The sequence below is a fragment of the Falco rusticolus genome, chromosome 1, assembly GCF_015220075.1.
Source record: "Falco rusticolus isolate bFalRus1 chromosome 1, bFalRus1.pri, whole genome shotgun sequence".
NCBI classification, from domain to species: Eukaryota; Metazoa; Chordata; class Aves; order Falconiformes; family Falconidae; genus Falco; species Falco rusticolus.
Window position 1 is genome coordinate 43,697,524 of NC_051187.1, and position 19,836 is coordinate 43,717,359.

At 37.6% G+C, this 19,836-nt stretch overlaps 2 protein-coding genes across 6 annotated transcripts in view; one reads left to right on the forward strand and one right to left on the reverse strand.

Annotated features, from left to right (window-relative positions):
• The first annotated feature begins 415 nt into the window (after positions 1-415).
• On the forward strand, positions 416-16,657 carry LOC119143202 (carbonyl reductase family member 4-like). Its single transcript, XM_037377233.1, is given in 6 exon segments — positions 416-437; positions 440-556; positions 1,143-1,251; positions 1,739-1,877; positions 4,004-5,510; positions 13,603-16,657. Coding segments are annotated over 5 exon segments (408 nt in total). The 3' UTR covers positions 4,025-5,510; positions 13,603-16,657.
• The window catches only part of PALLD (palladin, cytoskeletal associated protein), a 193,579-nt gene continuing 189,553 nt past the window's right edge, over positions 15,811-19,836 (reverse strand). For all 5 annotated transcript variants that reach the window (XM_037377182.1, XM_037377202.1, XM_037377192.1 and 2 more), the window contains 2 exons: positions 19,005-19,138; positions 15,811-18,007 (listed from right to left, as the gene is read on the reverse strand). In XM_037377182.1, coding sequence (XP_037233079.1) covers positions 17,835-18,007; positions 19,005-19,138 — 307 coding nt within the window. In that variant the 3' untranslated portion in view covers positions 15,811-17,834. The remainder of the gene's footprint in view (positions 18,008-19,004; positions 19,139-19,836) is intronic.

Sequence of the window (19,836 nt, forward strand, 5' to 3'; positions counted from 1 at the left end):
TGTAGTACAAAAATAGTGCTTGTAAGAACAATGTAATTACAAATACTACCATTGGCTTTGAATAAAGAGCTGAATGATAAATTATGGCTTTTTTTATATATAAATCACATATTTCATCGACTGAACTGTTTTCATAACACTAGCATTGAAATGCTAGATTACATACATAATTTTTGCTAGTTCAGAAATCATGAAGAACTAACTTGCATTTGTAGAAGTGGTGTCTAACAGTGCAAGTATTATTATTTTTTTTGGTGTATACAAAATAAATCAGTAATTCTGTAATCTGGTATTGCAAAATGAAATGCTACACAATAATAAGGTCTGCGATGTTGACAAGAACAGTGGTTACTGTCTTGCTATACTAGACCTGAAAATTCATGGTGTATTTGCAATTCGTGAATTATTTTTGCAGATGGTCAAGGTTTGCGCCATTTTTGAGGATCACAAGGAACAGGAAAAGCTGTTGCAGTATTACTGGCACAGAAAGGCTGCCACCTGGCGATTATTGCTGGAAATCTGGAAGTAGCCCAAACCACTGCACGTAATCTTGGTGGTAAGTGTGCCGCATTGTGGTTATTTCTTCACTGTCCTGTGCTTAAGTAACCTGTAAAAGTGGTAAGTCATTAAATAAACTATTTTTTTATTTTTAAATAAACGTTGTTTAACTACATGAAAATGAAAATAAAGGCTGAGAAATTTGAAAGAAAAGCTGTATCAGTACAGTTAGGTTTTCACAAGATTCTTTTGGAAAGTTGTGTTACCTATTCTATCTGCAAGATATGAATTGTAAGATGAAGGGAATTGTTCAAGGTCACAAGGAAGCGGTATGAACTGAGTCATCCTTGGCTCCTGACCGTGCCAGAACTGAGACCAGCCTGCCCATGAGGCATGAGCCTGCTCATGCTGAACTTCTGATTTCAAAAGGCCAAAAATATAAACCAAGAAATTGTGACATAACTAATACATCAATACTATACTTGAAAATTGTTCTTATTTAATTCTCTGGAGATTAAACGGGTTCCTCAAGTTATAACTAGTTCAACATCTGTTTTTAAAATTGAGTTATAAATTCTGAAGAATGTTTATGAATGGTGTACCATCTTCCACTATGATTATGACATGCCTTTATTTCAATACAGGAGGACACCTGGCACTTAGCTGTGATGTATCCAGCAAACAAGGATTTGAGGAGATGCAAAGGAAGTTAGGTCCTGTTGACTATTTGGTTAATGCAGCTGGGATTAACAGGTTAGTTATTTGTTACATAATTATATGTAATTCTAGATGACAGCATCTTATTGTAAGGTGCTAAGGGCCTTTGCATTTAGTAAGAGTATTATTAATGAGTGCATCTGAAAACAGTATTAAGCACTCACTGATATTTTGTTCCTGATGACAGTAGAATTCTAAGAGATGATACAGCTTTCACTGTAGTTTCTTCATTCCAAGTTTATGAGTTTCCTCTCTACTCCTCTTTCTTTCACTTTTCCCCCCTGAAGTGATACAAAACAGTGTTTGATACCTCTCTGCAAAGGAGGCTTTGTTGTCAGATGTATAACTAACTTTTTTCTTGCTCTGTGTCATCCTTGCAATGTCATCATTTTGAATGCTATAATGTATAGAACCATATAAATCCCCATTAATATCCCATTCATCGCTCACATTTTATTAGGAGTACATATGGTCACTGGGGTTGTTCATGGAGTTCTTTTGGGGTTTTTTGTCTGTTTGTTAGGGATGGTTTGTTACTGAGAACCAAGACTGAAGATATGATAGCCCAGATTCACACTAACCTTTTGGGAACAATGTTGACATGCAAATCTGCTGTAAAAAACATTATTCAACACCAGGGGGAGGTGCTATTGTCAATACAGGTAAGTTGCTTGTCTAATCCAGTGGAATTCAATGTACTAGTTGTCTAGAAAGCATTAGCAGGTGTAAGGTATTAAAATGTTACTTGTTATGATTAAATTTCTTTGTATTTAGACATTCTATATTTAGCGTTTCTTTATGAATGCTTATTCTTTTGTGTAATTTCAGCAACTTCTAAATGTAAACCCAGCTTGTTTCACTAATAAACACCTCAGAGTTTATATTTTATTGAAAAAATGATTTTACCATTCTTCATCAGCTCTTTCAGTAGCTAAATCTACTAACTGCTAGTTACTAGGAATCAAATAGGTACAGTTGGCTTGTTGGTTTTTTTGGGGTTGTTTTGTTTTGTTTTTTTCTGTGGGAGCATATGTTTTTAGAAAGCTTTTCATTTTACTCTCCTGCTGCCTGCTGATCAACATAATTATATGGATTCCACAAAAATTGCAGATAATTGAGGGATTTGCTTATCCCAGCATTAGGCTATAAAGTACACTTAGTAATAAATATACTTCTAATTCCTGTTCATGTAATCTCATTTTCCATTCCACATTTAAAATTACAAAGCTAGTACGAGGTTTCAAATTAGGCATTTAATCTTTTCTTCTCTTTGATGTTTCTTTATTTTAGGAAGTATTGTAGGACTTAAAGGCAACTCTGGTCAAAGTGTATATAGTGCTAACAAAGCAGGATTAGTTGGATTTTCACGCTCTCTTGCTAAAAAAGTAGCAAAAAAGCAAATTTGAGTCAACATGGTTGCTCCAGGTTAGTTTTGGCGAAATTGCTAGATCCTTGACTGTTGCAATACGTGCTCATCAAGAGCATTGGATATTTGCTGTACTCTGAATGTAACTTGAGACAAATGTCTATTATTTTCTTCAACCTTTGTAAGTAAATGCTTTAAATCTCTTTTTTTTTTTTTTTTTTCAATGTAAAGTGTAATACATTATTTTACAAAACCTTCAGTCTTCTTAAGGCAACACTGAGAAATTTGGAAGAGTGTGTCTACCTGTTCCTCTGTCCATTATTACAGAATAAATGTTTTGTGTTTTTTTCTTTGTTGCTCCTTCAAAACCTGCTGCCCTTGCAGATGGAAGTATTAGAACTAATTAGACCCTTGTCTCCTGCTAGAGGATGCTTCTTTGTTATTAGAAAAACATGAAAGACCACAAGAAGCTGGCATGAAAGCGTCCCTGTCTGTCCCTGTAGTAAAAGGAGAGAGTCTGGAAAGAAAGTTCAGTGAGGACAAGGCTGTGATTTCACAAGTTGATCTAGTCCAAGCAAACAACTGCCCTGAGGGAAAAATCCCTTCTGTCTTTTCTGACTTTTTCCACTCACAACTGTGTACTCTGCTGCTCACCTTGTGCTAGCTCTGATGCCTTTCAGACCTCTACATGAACCAGTTCACCTTGTGAACTAGGCAGGAAAAATACATTTTATTGTTTAGTGAATTGAGCAGCTCACAGAAGGGTCCAGAGCAATCATAAAGGGGCAGAGTGGTACAGTAGAAAGCAAAACTGAGACTTTCGCTCTTGGTGGTACCTAGAAAGCAGATAAGATCAGCTGTTCATGAAACTGCAGTTTATGTGAAGAGCGGTAGGAAAACTGAATCCCAGATAACTGAAAATGTTAAAGAAATGTCCTTCAAAAATGTCAAGAAATATTATCTTCAAATGAGTGCTGTAATAGAAATTACGTAAGTGTTGTCGTAAGTTCTAAAATATAATGGAAACACTTGCAAGCTGTAGGGGTTTCTTGCCAGAGATTTTGTACTTGTGTTTTCATTGACAATGTTTTGGTGAAATGTGTGTATTTTGTCTTTCAGAAAATTGATACTAAATATGATTTTGGGACCCATTTTTAGTTATCTTTTTTTTTGATGGACTTCCATAGATCTCTGCATTTTGATTATTACATCAGTGCTTTCAAAACTAGAACACGTTATATTGGTTAGGTAAAAAATTGGTCTTAGCCATAAAATGATGTGGATTGACTTCTGAGACTTCGAAAAATGGTAGCTGATGTGGAATCCTAGTAGTAGATTTCACTTTGGAGGATTTCAGGGAAAATCCACTAGGGAAATATAGTTGAAGATTAGGTAACTCTTCAAATATCTCTCCTCTCTTAGGCTTTATTCACACAGGGATGACTGCTGATTTGGAAGAAGATCAGCTAAAGAAAGCAATTCTCCTCGGAAGATTTGGAGAGCCTTGTGAAGTTGCGCAAGCTGTTGTCTTTCTTCTGGAGACCCCTTATGTTACAGGAGTACGCTAGTTGTGGATGGACGCTTGCAGCTTCTGACTTAACTAGTACCTTGAATAAGTACCTGCTTTACTGTCATGATGGTAATACATAAATGTATGCTAATTAAACGGAGAGGGGTGGAAATTGGTTGAAGATTGATGTATGTAATTGACTTGATATTAATTAGTCAGAGGAGAAATTCAGCGGTGGTAAAGTCCAGTGTGTATGTTTAGCTGCTGAAAGGGTCCATTTGGTATTACAAAGTCTGTATATATAACAATTTGAAAAAGATCTGGTTTTGGTATGGTGTAGCTTTAAATAACATGCTGGTACGTTTTTAAAGCATGATTTTTTTTATAAAGTCATGTTTTCCAATCAGGGATAGAGTGGAGATTTTTTTCTAAATACCATGTTACACAAGGCTAATAAAGTGCGGAGGCATGTTTATTGGTTGGCAGGTATGATTGCATCAAGTTTTTCATGTAGGGCAAAGACTATGAACTGCACAATTTTTTATTCTTATCAGTTAGTCCCTACAAAGTGGCAAGGAGTTTCCTTTTGGGTTTTGTTTGTTTGTAGCTAGCACCTACAAAGCTCAGAGCTTCTAGACCTTCAGCATAGCTGAATTGCCTTTAGGAGGTTTAATTATATGCAGTGTGTTTTTGTAAAGACAAAACCTGCTCAGTTCTGTTCTTGATTGTATGTACAGCACTCATTTAATCCAGTAGCACTTGCGTGTATACACTGAAGGACTGTGGTCACTGGAGTTGTTGACTCTGTATTCTGAGTTTGAGCTGCATGTACACCAGTGAACAGTACAGTTGCAGACATTGCTGCATAAAAGACTTTTCACTGACTCAGCATTTGTTCAGAAAACACTTCATCACTTCCAGAGTGTGAAGTCAAGGTATTTTGCACTACATCTTCTTGAACGCTTAGTTCAACTGTTATGATACTCTTTAATATGTATGTATAGTCAATAAAATAGTCATTTATTTTATTCAAAGCAGCTTTTGAAGCAGAGTAATTGTTCAGCTGTGAATGATCCTGAGTTTTCCTCTCTTGCTGAAAAATTACCAAAAATTTGACCTCAGGCGTTTCTGTTGAGATCAAGTAATTTTGGGTAATTGATGTTTTTTATCATCTCTGAAGGAAACCGTGGATGTGGTTTGGAACCTTCACTTCTTAGATCAAGCATTCATTGCATCATGATCCAGATGTTGATTCAGCTTCTGAAATTACTTCCCATCTTGGCACAAACCAAAGTACAGAAAGGAGATCTCACTGATGATAACTTTGAATCTTTATAAAGTCTGAGATTTTCTTCGTTTGTGCAGCTGAGAGATTTTATCTTTGTGCCAGAAAACAGTGCGTGTTCAAGCTTCTGGCAGGTATGTATTGAGAAATAATCCAAGGAATGGTTGTATATTCAGGGGATTTTACAGTTGGTTGTGTAACTCACTTTGGAATATAAAATACTGCTAAAGGTAGTCCTTTCAGGAGTCCTTACTGTTATATCTTTGTAGAGAGGTGGCATTTGCTGGGAAAAGTTATGTCATACGTATCTTTGCACTGAAAATGTAATTGCTAATTAATACTTTCTTTTTGATAGAAGGAATTGGTTAAACAGTAGATGAATTTTTTTCCGAGGGTGCTGAAGGTGAAGGACAGCAGTTACTCCTGTTTTTACTAGTCAGGTAGTAATATGTCCATAACTTGACTAATGCCCATACCTGTCCTTGGTATTTCACAGGCAAAGCCTGTGTGACATATCTTGACCAGAGGCCAAACTTAGAGAGGCTAGAAACAATTCCCTCTTAGTGCGTTCTGTCCCTAATTATTATTATCCCTTGTTTTGTTGGGTAAGGGAACTGTTAAGTAAGTTATTAACAGTGCCATTTTTAGTTTATATTTGTGTGAGAATATATTTTTATTCTCAAAAGAATCTCAGCATGTGTTAAATACTCTTTTTAAAAAATACATCCTATGTTTTTATTACTGCTGTTGCTATAGAACCAGTCTGAAGTGTTGGTAGCCTTAAAATAATTTTTAAAAAGGCTTCCCCACCCACCCCACCCCACCCCTTCAAAATGGTAAATTAGAACTGAAAACTAGTTAAAAACCATAATCCATTTCAGTGTTTACTGTGTACATCTACTCTAAGAAGTAATACCTGTTTGTCAGACTAGGGTAAGAAGTTCTTACATCTTTGTAGAAATACTCTGTGATGTATGGGCCAATGTCAGACATGTTTGTCTGTCTGGCCTGGTGGGATGTCTCAGAAAGCGAAGCAGTGAATGCATGGGGTAGGTAACAGGTCAGGTGTGTGGTGATGCCTCCTTAGAAGACTGTTGTACCTCCAGCAGTTTGTGATTGGTATGTTTGAATCTGCCATGTGATAGCTCTGGTTGAGGCCTGCAGGTTCTTACATTGGATGAGACATTGCAACAGCCATCTTGCGCTCTCTTGGTGAGGCTCCTGAATTTGTAGACCTCTGTGGTGTCCTGCCTGCCTCAGTTGTTTCTGTTTCAGGCTAAAGAGTCTTATTTCTTTTAGTTGCTTGTTGCTGGAAAGCTCTTTTGGACTTTACATAATTTTTGTTGTCCTTTGCTTTACTTTTTGAGCTTCTCAGGGAGGAACAGGTAGAACTGCTTGCAACATTCACTGTGGACTTACCTAAAAAAAACCCGCGGATGATTTATGTTTTGTTTTATACTGTTGCCAAAAATGTTGCCTAATATTTTTGCCTTTTCCTAACCATTGCACTTATGTTTTCAGAAGCTATGTAAGAAAAACTCAGTTCTGAATAATTAATGTTCAGCTTGGAATCCATTTCCTTATATATGTATTTAGGTCTTTTTTTTTGTATTTTCCCCAGTGTCAATTGTTCTAATTTATGTACAGTGAATTTAGTCTGCTGTTTTAACACCTATTTCCTCAGTGAAATAGTTCTGCAATTTTTTTGTTTAATTCCTTTATCCCTTTATTAATTTGAGTTACTTAGAGTTAGAGGACTATACAGTGGGCTTTAGAAATTGCTGTTTCAGAACCCTCACCAATTGGTTGTACTTTGCTAGCCCCAGCATAGGTGCCTGTGGTGGTCTGTTGGCAATCCATGTTCTTAGGAAAGAACAACTCCCTCTCTCTTCTATCTTTAAACAACTTACTGATATGACAGCTTCTTCTCCTGGCAGCACATCATCTTTAATGGTTTTTGGCAAGGGAATGTGTCAGATACTCTCGTCTCTTTTTAGTCTTTAGAAAAACTCTAAAATGTTTATTGAACGTGACTTTCCTTTGCAAAGCAACTCTGACTTTCCTCAGTATGTTTATCCAGTTGTTTTCATGGCTTTAGAACAATTTCTGTCAGTTTGCTATGTACAGAAAAATGCAATAAGTCTGTAGTTCCCTAGATCCCTCTGGAACCTCTTCTTAAAACACAGGTGATCCTTCCACCCTTTGAATTCCCAAAAGCCTGCTGTCACTTTTGCCAGCTTCCAGTCATTTGATAATTAGGCAGTTTCAACCCAGACCTTTCACACTGGAGTTACTTGCTTTCTTAAAAACTTAGGGAGCGATAGTCCCCAGCTGTTTTTCACTCTTTCCTCGTAACCTCTTCTTACATATTGCTCTGAGGGGCAAAACCTTCAACAAGTTGCCTGTAGACGTTCTGCTCAAGTTCCTGCATGGTACCAAAAACTGATTTAGGTTTTTGTTCAGAGGTTGGAGATATTTTTTTCTGTGACCTTCCCTTCCCTGAGCACTTTACTCTTTATTTTGATCATCTGTTTTCCTTATTCAGGGGTGGTTCGTGTTCCCAAGGTGGTGTTTAGTGTGTATGCACTTCTGCAGATTGTTCCTCTACACTCTGATCTGTCTGTAAATTTTACATTCAGTGACAGGTTCCTTTTGACTGCTAAAGTTAGACTGCTGGTTTTACAAAGGTTGACTTTTAAATTCTAGTAGCTTTTAATCCATACCAGCTTCCCCCTCCCCACAAATAAAGTTTAGACATGTGTATTTAAAGTTATCATACTGAAGTTCAGTGCATACAATCTTAGTGTTGTCATCAACCTTGCACCTTAATTCTTTTGACTTGTCTTTTTGGTTTCATTAGCGTATTTCCTTATGTTGCTCCTTTTTTATGGAAGTCTACAGTACTGGACTCAGTCAATATTTTTGCAGAAATAGAAATTACCATCACAAAGCCAGTCTTTGAAAATAGCGTTTTGACTCAGGTCTTGTATGCTCCTAGGGATTGCAGCCAAAGTTAGGTGGCCCTGATTTGCTGCATTAAAAAAATGTGTGAAAACAGTGATCTTGGCATCTTCAGTGTGACATTTATCCAACCTGCTGGTTAGTGCTGCCTTTCATTATAGTGACATTGCTGGCCTTCTAGTCCTTGGATAGCATAGCTACTGCCATAGTCTTAGTTGTGTGGGTGATAATATTGCCTAACAACAGAGTTTACCTTATTAGGCCTGGAAATTCCAATGTGATTTGTTGAGGTTTATATATTGATATTTGGTTTTATGACTTTCCTATATATTTTGTACCAGTATTTTGCTTATTTGTCTTCCAGTGTGCCTGTTACGTCACTGTCCTTGAGTAAAAACAGACGTTTTTAGACCTCTTGTGCTGCTAGCTTTTATGCCAAACTGTATAGAAATGTTCTGGGCTTTTTTGCTTGTGGGTGTTCTTGAGTAGGACTGTGTGATTGTTACCATGGTTTCTCAATTGAATTTTGAAAATTTCAGTCCACTCTCTTACTAGGAATACAAAGTTTCTGTAATTCTGTTCCTAGTGGAAGTGACAGCATGTGGTCTTACTTGTCTGATGTTTCTCCACCTGCTGTATTGCTTAAAACTCTCCTATAATATTTCAAGTGCCAACATCTTCCTACTTCTTTGATTGTGTTTGGTGGTTTTTTTTGTTCAGAATGAAGTATTTTACAAATTCCCACTACTCCATATTTCTGCTGTTCCTGAAGAATCTCTGCTCCTCTTCCTGCAACTGTGTTTTCAGGCATGCATTGGAACTTTGCCTCATCATCTAGCTTTGGGAGCACTTTAAAGATGACTGCTATCCAGATCTGGCCTTCAACTTACACTATGTTTTATTCCAGATCTTTCTCCCACCCCAGCCCATGTCACTTGTACCTGTGTGGCCTTTCACCACCTCCCCAGAATTTCTAGAGACCATCAAGGCATGTTGTGTTTTTGCAGCTGTCACTTAACTCAGCATGCAGTCCTTTTGTACAGCAGCCCCCTTTCTGACTTATCCATAGTCATTGCTTTAGTATTTTAACTCAGCTGGGTTCCTGCTTCAGAAAGGATATGCTCACTGAAAGGAGATTGTGTATTGCAGTATTTACTCATTTATATGTGCCCTACCTTGTCACTGCCAAGTTAGGAAACCTAAAGCTGTTCTTCTGTTGACTTTACATTTGATTTAGTTTAAACTTTATAGGTAGTGTGATTTGCATGTTCTGGGCTTTAGTTGGAGCACGTTGTAGGCCTAGCAAGTTAATTATTTTGCATCTCTATTTTCTTGCTGTTTGGGAAGATGTTGGACTACTCTTGTTGTGTTATTCTTTTCTCCTAGGTAGGTCATTGGAGCCTTACTTCTGCTTCTTATAAGTGTGTTTGTAACTTACAACTTGCTGTAGTTAGTCTTTATCTGCTTCTGAGGCATATATTGCAATTGATGGGCTAAGTGGGAATTTTGAGCAAGCTGCTCTGGTGGAAGGTGTCCTTGCCTACGGCAGGGGAGTTGGAACCAGATGATCTTCAAGGTCTCTTCCAACCCAAACTGTTCTATGGTTATCCTCAGTAGAAGTTTCTAGCAGGACACGGAAGATGCTGGTGTGGTGGTGGTGGGTTTGTTTTTATTGAAAAAAACAAACAGCTCTAAGTAGGAGCTATCACAAGGAACAGCTTTTGCAGACTTTCTGTTACAGTAACAGAAGTATATAAAGCTTGCAGAGTTAGTGTGTGGGGAGCGAGTTAGTGCTACTTCCCATGGAGAGATTTCATTTTGGCCTCCTGGGGGCAGTCTGTCCTAAGGCATTATTATATTGGCCATGATTTGGTTAGCGTATTTACGTAGTTTTCGGGAAGTGGAGCTGCCTGTGTAGGTACAAAGTTGATAGCTGGCATTGCTGTTACCGGTTTTGTAAAATCCAAATCCATGTATCCTGAGCTATTTGGGGACCTAAGGCATGACTTTTAAAGACCGAAAGGTATTCAGCATTTAGTTCAGTGAAACTTGGGTAGAAAGTAGATATTTAAGTCCCAGCGTTCAAAATCTCTTTGGGATGTTGCAATTATGTGACTTTTTTGGTTGGTTTTGTTTTTGAAGCATAGTGTAGTTAATTTACATAAAGCTAATGAAAACAAAACTTCTCAAGACCGGGTACACCTGCTTAATTAGGGTAATCAATCAGTGTTTGAAAAGACAGGGCAAATGTGGTGATGGAGAAAGTCTTTAAAGAGCATTGGCTGTGCTTATTGCCTGAAGAAGTAAGGACTCTGCTGAAGCCCCAGATTACATTTTATTCTTACCCACAATTTCAGACCATGTGCTGAAGGCTCCTTTTTGCTGTAGGTATGTCTGTTGAGTTAGTTCGTAACAAATATTACCTCTGCTTTGTCAGACGTCTTTAGATCAGCATGACTATGACCACAACAACTGCTCTAATACTTTATGCTCCTATTTTTCATATTAACAGCTCCTATCTGTTAAGATCTGGGACATTTTTGTTCATTTCATATAATACAATACTGAAACCTACAGTTGTGTTTTTCTCTTTTTTTTTTAAATCCAACTCTACTGGTTTTTTTCCTCCTTTTATTCCTTTGGCTACTTGGCGGTTTGGTAAAAAATTGGCAGTTTGGGTGTGATGATGTTAAATGTGCTGAGACAACATATAAGTAAAAGCCACCAAATCTTTCTTGGTGTCATTATATGCATGTTAGGATAATGTCAATGGAGCGTGGGAGCAGATGTCACTGAGCTCACACCATCTGAGCAGACAGAGCTGTGGTGGGTGTCACTGTTTCCCAGCCTGCTGACTGACTGTGGAGGTGGCTTTGCATGTGTCACATATTGCCGTGTTTGAAATTATTGCATTATTTTGAAGAGTTCGTTTAGAAACAAGTGCAAGCTGATGATATGGTATTGCTGAAGTATGTTCGTGAAGCAGTTTGATGTTTTGTGAATTATAACTTGCAGGTACTTCTGATGCTAAATGGACTGAGTGCACATTGCACTTATATGTTGAAGGCTGTGTTGTAAACAGATCTCTGCCTGTATGTTGAAGACCTGTCAAAAGGTCTAAGTAACAGTGTTTTAATTCCTGCTGCTGTTGGTGTGACTTTTCATGCTATTTTTTCAGGTAGTTGGTACATTTCTACTGAAAACTTGCTGTAATCCTAGAGAAAAGAAACAATATAGCCATTGTGTGTGTTTTGTACAGATGCTGTTTAGTGTGCATATATGATTTTGTGATGGTGAGACAGCTCCGCTAGCAGTAGACCAGAACTGCATCTGTGCTCTGCAGGTTCTTGTAGCTCTTTTGTTGAAAGGCATATAGAACAGAGAGCACCTGTAGTTCTGTAGTTCACCATAATTTTTCAGGACACCAGAGTGGAGGTCATGCTACACAGTGAAGCCGTATTCAGTTGATCTGTAAAGATTAGATTAGTGAGGTTGATTTACTTACATGATTTTGCAAAGCTGTTTACTAAGTTTTCTGTAAAATCTTTGTTTCTATTAGCACCATGGCACCTTTCTTACTAATGCTGTATTATCTGGCTTCCCGTAATGCTTCTCACGAGCCTGTATCTCTCATTGATTAATTAAGGTGGTGCCTTTACATTTGGGGGAGAAGCAAGTATACTAGACTACTAATATGAGGTGAATTTTGTTCGTAAGAAATTATTTATTCCAACATATGCAGCTGAAGCTGTCTGTGAAGAGGCACTTGCATTGCCAAAGTAATAAACTTAGCTTTGCCTCTAAAAAGGACAATCCATTTGAGCTCCCCTTGCTGTATTATCCTTTGTAATTAGGAACTGTATTTCTGCTGTACTAACTGCTAATTAATGCTTTGCTATGTCACCTTTCTCTGACTTCCACATTGAGCTCAGCCACACTTACTGCGAGTTCAGTTCTGAATTTTGACTTGACATCTGTCAAAAGCAGCCAAGACAACTCTGAAGTGAGGGCGGTGGAGGCGTGCTGATCATCAACACTTTTTTCCCTGCTTAAGGTGCTGTGTTCCTTTTGCTTCACCTTAGGCTTGGTTACTGACGTCCTAGTCCTTGGAGTCAGGGATCGGAAACACTGTGACGCTCTATTCTTAGGATATATAGGCTGGCCTGAAATTAATTTTTTTAGAATGATAGTTAACTAGCAGTAGCTGTGCCTTTTCTTATAACCGTTATTACATGTTGCAAGAAAGCACTAATAATCACAAATTAAAATTTTGTTCTGCTTTTATGGTGTTGGTTGTGTAATGGATTTGCTGCTCAGAAAAAGCCTAAAAAATAATTTTAAATTACTTCATTCTTTCTATTAAGATTTTTAACTATGTTATGCTTTTTTTTTTTTTATGCTCAGGACACTGAGGAAACAACAGCCTATTTTAGATTTTGAAATCTACATTATGTAATTATGCTTTTTCTCCTAGTAGAAAGTAGATCTGGAACTTTACGAACTGAAACATGAAAGCTGCTGCTGGTACCTTACCTGAAATGACATCTTTCACATACAGTTCAAGGTCTTTGAATTTACTAGCAATTGTGCTGATAGAAGAATTACATCAGATTTTAGGTTTTTGTTTATTACACGTTATTAAACAAGAATTGGTAAACAATCAGAGACTGTACAGCTGAAGTTAATACAGAATTTAAGAAAAATGAAACATTGTGGATTAGCAGGGTATTATGAAAATGTTCAGTGAATCTGATTCTGAAGTATTGTAGGAAGAAGTGAGTTAGTATGTTAGTAAGACAGAATTGTGCATTATACTACAAAACAGTGTGGTAAACAGGTTTTCTTTTAGACCTGTACTTTCCTGCAGTTGCTCAGACAACAGCTGCAGGTAAAAGGCATCTCCAAAATTCACTAGTTCTTAATCTGCAGTAGAACAGAGGTGTGTTGCCTGTTGCGTGGGAAGTCTTATCTTACAAGGTGTTTTCAACACCTTTTGCAGTAGCTTGGAAAGGTCCTGTCCTTGGCAATGTCTTTTTGTACCCTTACATCTTTGTAGAAATACTCTGTGATGTCTGGGCCAAGAGCTGGCTGGGAAAAGCCTGACGAGATGTTGCATTGTATGTTTAACAGAACAGTTTCAGGCAAAAAAACCCCACTCTAATCCATTCAATGTGATGAGATTTGTAGAGCTCCTGCTGTAAATGATGTAATCGTTTTGAGTAGTGGCCATGTGCTGTTATTTTTCTCTCCTTTCTTGTTCTGCAGCTGTTTCTGGACCACTTAAAACTACTTCAGAACTAGGAAGTGACAGCAGCTGCAAGACTTGGCCCTCCCCCAGGGTTTACCTGTTGTACTGCAGTTGGTTCCTAAAGCAAAAAAATTCTCTTTCCTGCTGGTGTTAGACTGAAGTTCATTCATCAATTGTCCTCTCTATAGCTGCTGAAGTCATTGCTGTACAGGTACCGTTGCTGGTAGTCTGGCTTTTTTGCTCTAAGCGCGAGCTAAGCGTTATGTTGCAAGTGCCAACATTTTTATTAGAGATTCGGTGCAGTATGAGATTATTTTATGTATTAATTACTTCTGTAAAGAGACTGTGGCTTAATTCCGATTTTGAGTCGCAAGCTTTAATACATGTTAAAGAATACTGTGTGCTGTCTGGAGTAAATGGTAAATTTCTTGGGGCAGGGTATGTGTTTTCATCTGCCTGATGTGTATTATGTGCTCACAGTTCTGCTCAAACAGGAAAACTCTGCATGGGGAGGGCTTTTTCTTGCCACCAGCTCAGGAGAATGAGCTAAATGTACATGCACAGGGCAGAATTTGCTGACATCTGATTTGTGAGGCAGTGAATCAGGTCTGTTGTCAGCGTGCATAATCTGAGCAGGCGTTTCCAGTCCATGCATTAATCGATCTGTACTACACCGTGTGGGTTTGGCAGCCGGGCTGTACAGCCAGAGCATGCAGCCGATCCCCTCAGCATCATGACATGATGGATAATACGATCTCATGAAGTACTTGCATATTACATCCATTTGGGCTGCTTGCAGAGATAAGGAAGTAGTTGTCCATATGTGGGGAATCCAGGCATTTATTACCATACAACCGAAGGGAATTAAAAGGGCCTTTGAAAGTGGCAATACAGAAAGAAACCATGATTTTATAAGCCAGTTTCGAACTGGACTCTAGTTTGGTTTTGATCCCCAGTTGGTGGTGATGGGGGAAAAAAAAAAGGGGTGTGTGTTAAGTAATTGTTGCTGTTGTTGTGAAGTTGCAGGATAAAGGCATCATGTGTTAAGGTACACCACCAGCTGAACAAACCTTCATGCCTGTGGAATTTTGCACCTCACTATTGACACTCTTGACAGAGGTTTCTGTCATCATCCTGAATGCAGCTGCATCGAGTCTTCGATTGCTTTGAATACACTTGGGCTGATCAGCTTCCTAAAGAATTTTAAGTCTTTCCATAGCCAAACCTGAAGTCTTGCAAAAAGTTAGGACTTCTTGTTTTAGTCCTACAAAATGATAAAAGTAAAGTACACTTTCAGGTCGTACTGTCTGTCTTTGGAGGGAGATTAAACTTCTGAAAATTACTTTGATGCTTCCAAGAACATCAGATTTTTGGCTTGAAAAGTATGTCATTTTCTTGTGCCACGCTTCTATCTCTGAATTTGTAAACCTAAACAGTCCCAGTAACTAAGCAACAGCACAGCTGAATGTTTTCATAAAAACAATGTTGCTGCTTAGAGATGTGATTTAGTACTTAAGTGTGTGTCTGTACATATATACAGAGGCAAAAAGTGATGATGACCTCATCTTAAGCCAGCTCACAAGAGCAGTTGCAGTTTTTCAGTCTCTAAGCCAAAGATAAATTTACTGTACGCAGACAGAACTCCATTGACTCAGTTGCAGTATCACCATTAATGTCAGTACTCAATTGCTGAGATAATTGTTTGTGGTAATCAACACTTGAAAAGTAAACCTAGAAGAAAAAAAACTTATCTTGCATCTTTCCTGGTGTCTGCACAGAAAGGAAAGAAGGAGAAGCTAGCTTACATGCAGGATTTTACAAGTAAAGTTTAACATTTCATTTTTAAAATTTTGATACTGCCTTGTTAGAAGACTGTTCTTAAATGAAAATTTAACAGTACTTTGACCGTGCCTTTTACTTGGAATCAGTTGTGATGTTGTGTTGTGATTACTAGGCATGGAAGATAGACCTGCGTATTTTCTAACCTATTTTAAAAAAGTATATTCAAGTACTTTTATTTGGCAGAAGTTTCTCGGAACTTACGGGCCATGTTCCTCTGTTTTGTTTGAACAAGATTCTGGGTCAGAAGCAGAATATTCTAATAAATTCTAGTAATTTTTAGACGCTGCATATAGCCCTCATTTCATCTGTATGCATAATACATAAAATTTTTACATCTTACACTTGCAGGCTTGTACTGAAACAGTCTTTACCAGATGGAAAACTTTCTATTTGTGTAATATTTATTGATGTTAAACCCACATTATATCAGCACAACAATCCCAAGTAATGATAATACATTTTTTTTATAAATACAATTAAAAGGTGGCAAAATAATGCTAGTGAAGCTAAACAAAAAAGTTAATTAGCATGTCACAGTCAAGAAAAATTTGGCAAATGATATGACATACTTCTAGAATAGAATCAGATTATTCCCAGATGACAGACTATGACGTTAATCTAGATTAACGATCCCCATACCTGGTCACATCCTGCACCAGAATAGTACTACCTTATGTGCTAAAGTTTATTAGTCACTAAAAAAACAAAACAAACTTTGTGTACTTACAAAGCAATACATGTATAGCAGTAATGCAATATATGGTGTACACAATTACAAAATAATAAAAAAACCCAAACAACCTAAGTACAGGACTTCTGAATAACTGAACTGAGATAAAAGATTTCAACACTTTTATTATAAATAATGAAAGATACCATATATGTGCTTCATATAAGGAATACAGTGTTTTCCTTTCATAGCAAAGTATCGTAGCTCGTACCATCAAATGCTCATTTTTCTTGTCAGGCCTAGTAATTCTTCCATCCCTCTCTCCCCTTCATCTGAAATCCATTTGGTTCTAATTTAAAACTACCTAGTCAGGTCTGACTTAGGTGGGGCTCCAGTTTGATGTGGGTTTGCCTTGCATTCTGAAAGTAGCCTTTGGGCTTTTCATCTACGGCGCACAGACTCTACCCATTAAAAGAGCTGTCATTTGCCTACAGTCAGAAGAAAAAAACCCACCAAAACCTACCAGAGACATGTGCTATGTTAAGGAAAAAAAGAAAAAAGGCGCACAAATTTGATGGTGTTTGTGTCCATTTTCTTTTTCTACCTCCTCAGATCTGCAAGCTTTTCACCTGTGGCGTATCCTTGTCATTTAAATTTATATTGCAGTCTCAACCCATTTTTCACTTACTATACATTTCCTTAAATCCTCATACACATTACACAAGCTTTAAGCAGTCAAACGTCCCATACATACACTCCGTAGTTTTCAGCTCACCTTAGAATTCCAGATTCTTGAATGGGAGTATGAGGAGGCTACAGAGTGTCTTCAGGAAATCCACAGATTTTTCTATGGTTTCAACCTCTTGCCCTGTCCCACTCCCACCTCTTGCAGTAACCTACTGCGGTGGTTCATACTGTCGGCATTTTTTTTCCCATCTAGTTACCAATATTCATAGTCTGGAATAGACTGTTCTTACACGTCATCTCTTTTTTCTTCATTATCTTGAAAAGGTTAAATTACTTATGCTTAAACCGTCTTTGCTGTATGTTTGTAAGTAAGCCTCCCCATCGATGGCAAGAGGGAAAAATAAGAGTAAATTTAAAATTACCATGTTGATGTTGCTTTATAGAGTTGTCCATACTAACAGCATTTAAGGCAAGATATTTTTTCAATGTAGAATAGAAGGCACTTCACAGAGATACAGCATTTGCTTACGTTTCTCTTCCTTGTCCCTTCCTGTTTTATTCTTACAGTATTGCACTTGTTCATTGTAGCTATCAGAATGCATTACCACTTTAGAAGTCTAGATAATGATACATTCCAATTTTCTTTGTGATCTAATGGCCTCAAGTAAAACATCTTGCACCATTGAGGTTGTAGCATCTACTTACTGCTTACGAAGGCATGTAGTGATAAATAGTGTTCTCTTCTGAAAAATCTCTCTGATGTATCTTGGCCTTTATGAAAAGGGCTATTCGTAAGAGCTGAAGCAACTCAGGTATAAGGAACTGGTGAATGTGATTTGTTGTGCAGTGTGTACATTTCTATTAATAATCTACCTATTTTTCTAATTTGGTATAATGAATAAGGAATATATGGTTATTGTTGTTTGTTGTCTATCTTTTGTACTTGAAGGTGTCTGCCTTTGCATAAAGTGACATAGGAGCATCATTGGTCAAGGCAATGGCTTTCAGTGTTTCTGCTTTGAAAGAAAATGATGGAAGCGGCAGTTGAATCTACAGATCATCGCTCTCTACCAAGCCAGACTGCATTGTCAGGTGGACTGGATTTGCTTCAGGCTGGAAAGCTGCTTTGATGTCTAGTCCTTGGTCACAAAGTGCAGCGTATCGGCTGGCTGAGGGCCGCACCTTCTTTGGCTTGGTTGTCTGAGGTGGTTGTTGCCACTGAGCTACAGATTAAAAAGGAAGGAAAAAATGTTAGCCATCTTGAGCGGTGCAACAAAGCATGGCCAGATGCACAATCAATCCTTTGTAAAGGAGATAGTAATTTATGAGCAGCGGAAAACCATTATATCAAAGGTAAGTTTGTTTCATTTCTGTGTTTTGTGGTGTTTTTTTTTTTTTTCCTCAGCATCTATTTTCACCTTCAAACATGTAAGTAAAAACAATAGTGTCTCTGTTTGTTACTTTGCCTTTTTGGCATTGCTTTCTACCTTTCCTTGTGTCACTGAGAAGGGCAACAGCAAGGGGATTGTTTCCATGTGCTCATGTTGCAGTCACAGGCCCATTCAAGGGTTATTTGTTGTATATGAAAGGAAATAGTCTGGTTGCCATTGCCACCCCTTGGCTCAGCGTTATTCAGCATACAAGTCTCTAATTCATGTTGCACTACTCCCACCTTCCCTGAAACCATCCTTTATCATTCCAATCTCTCCCCTTACCCCCCTTAATTTGTTATGAGGAGACCAGCAAGAGATTTTGGGTTAAGAAAACATATGCTGTGTAAGGAGCTGCTTTGGAACAAACTGAAAATAATTAAGCAGAAAGCCATAAAAACATCTACTACACTTCTAGTAGCTGTCACAGGTGTATTACAGACTAATGTACAAAAGAATACAAAAGGTTAGGGAAGTGCTAGCAGAGCAATAGTAATAATGATCCACAAAAATAATGTCATCATGCCATTATCTGATGTTAATTAGCTATATTTAATATACTAAGCAAAACCAGAAAGCATGCATGTTTGTTTTGCTTTAGGTATCTGAAAGATGGTGACATGTACTTTGACAGAGCATTTGTTGTCTTGATGTGGATCTTTACTATTGAGGAGAAACTATAAACAAAAGAGAGAGAGACCAATGTAAACCATTCTGCGAACAAACTGAAACTTACAGAACTGTTGCTTTTGGGGGGATTAATGTGATAGTGAAAAGGGAAGTCACTTACTATAAACATCCAACCTGGCAGTGCAAGACACAATCCCAGCCTCATTCTTAGCTGAAACAGTGTACCAGCCAGCATCCTCCTTGGCAGCTCCCTGAATAAGCAGGCAGATATAGCCGTAGTTATCCTGGTGCATGCTAAACAAAAGAAAAGTAGAAAATTACTATTTAAACTGCAAAACTGTGTAGACTGTTTTAAAATGTCATTATAAACTGACCCAATCCTAGTTCCAGATTGATTATAGTCAATTTTCAATTACTGTGGAACTTTCTCTGAAATTAGCAAGTGGAATAGAAAACCTTGAGTATGCTTGACAATTGGCAGTTTAATATCCTGTACTGAAAACTAAGCAGCAAAAATGTATGAAGTAACTTCTCTTTCACAATAACAGATTAAGCCATCTGGAAATCTGATTTAAGTAGTAGGGAGGCCAGAACTTACCCAGACGTTTTGGGGAAAGGATAAAAAAAATCTTGAGGAATGAGGTACTGAACTACTTTTAGTTATTCAGAAAGACAGCAATAATTTATTACAGTATTGTATCAGTAACAAGTTCCCTTTCTTGCAATATATCATCAGTTTGCTTTTAAACATTCCTTCAAATATTGAAGGTACATTTGTAGATCTTAGAATATAAAATATTGAATCTTAGTTGCTTAACTACACAGCAGAGTTATGAAGCAAGGTTTCTGCTGAGAAGCAGATAGCTTTACTTAGAAGCCCCGTTTTCACCAGTAAATATCTTTGTCTTCATTCTAGAAGAGAAAAATACTTCTACACTTGCTTAAAGTGCAAAGATAGTTGTTTAAATCCAAGGATGGAAAACAGAACTAGC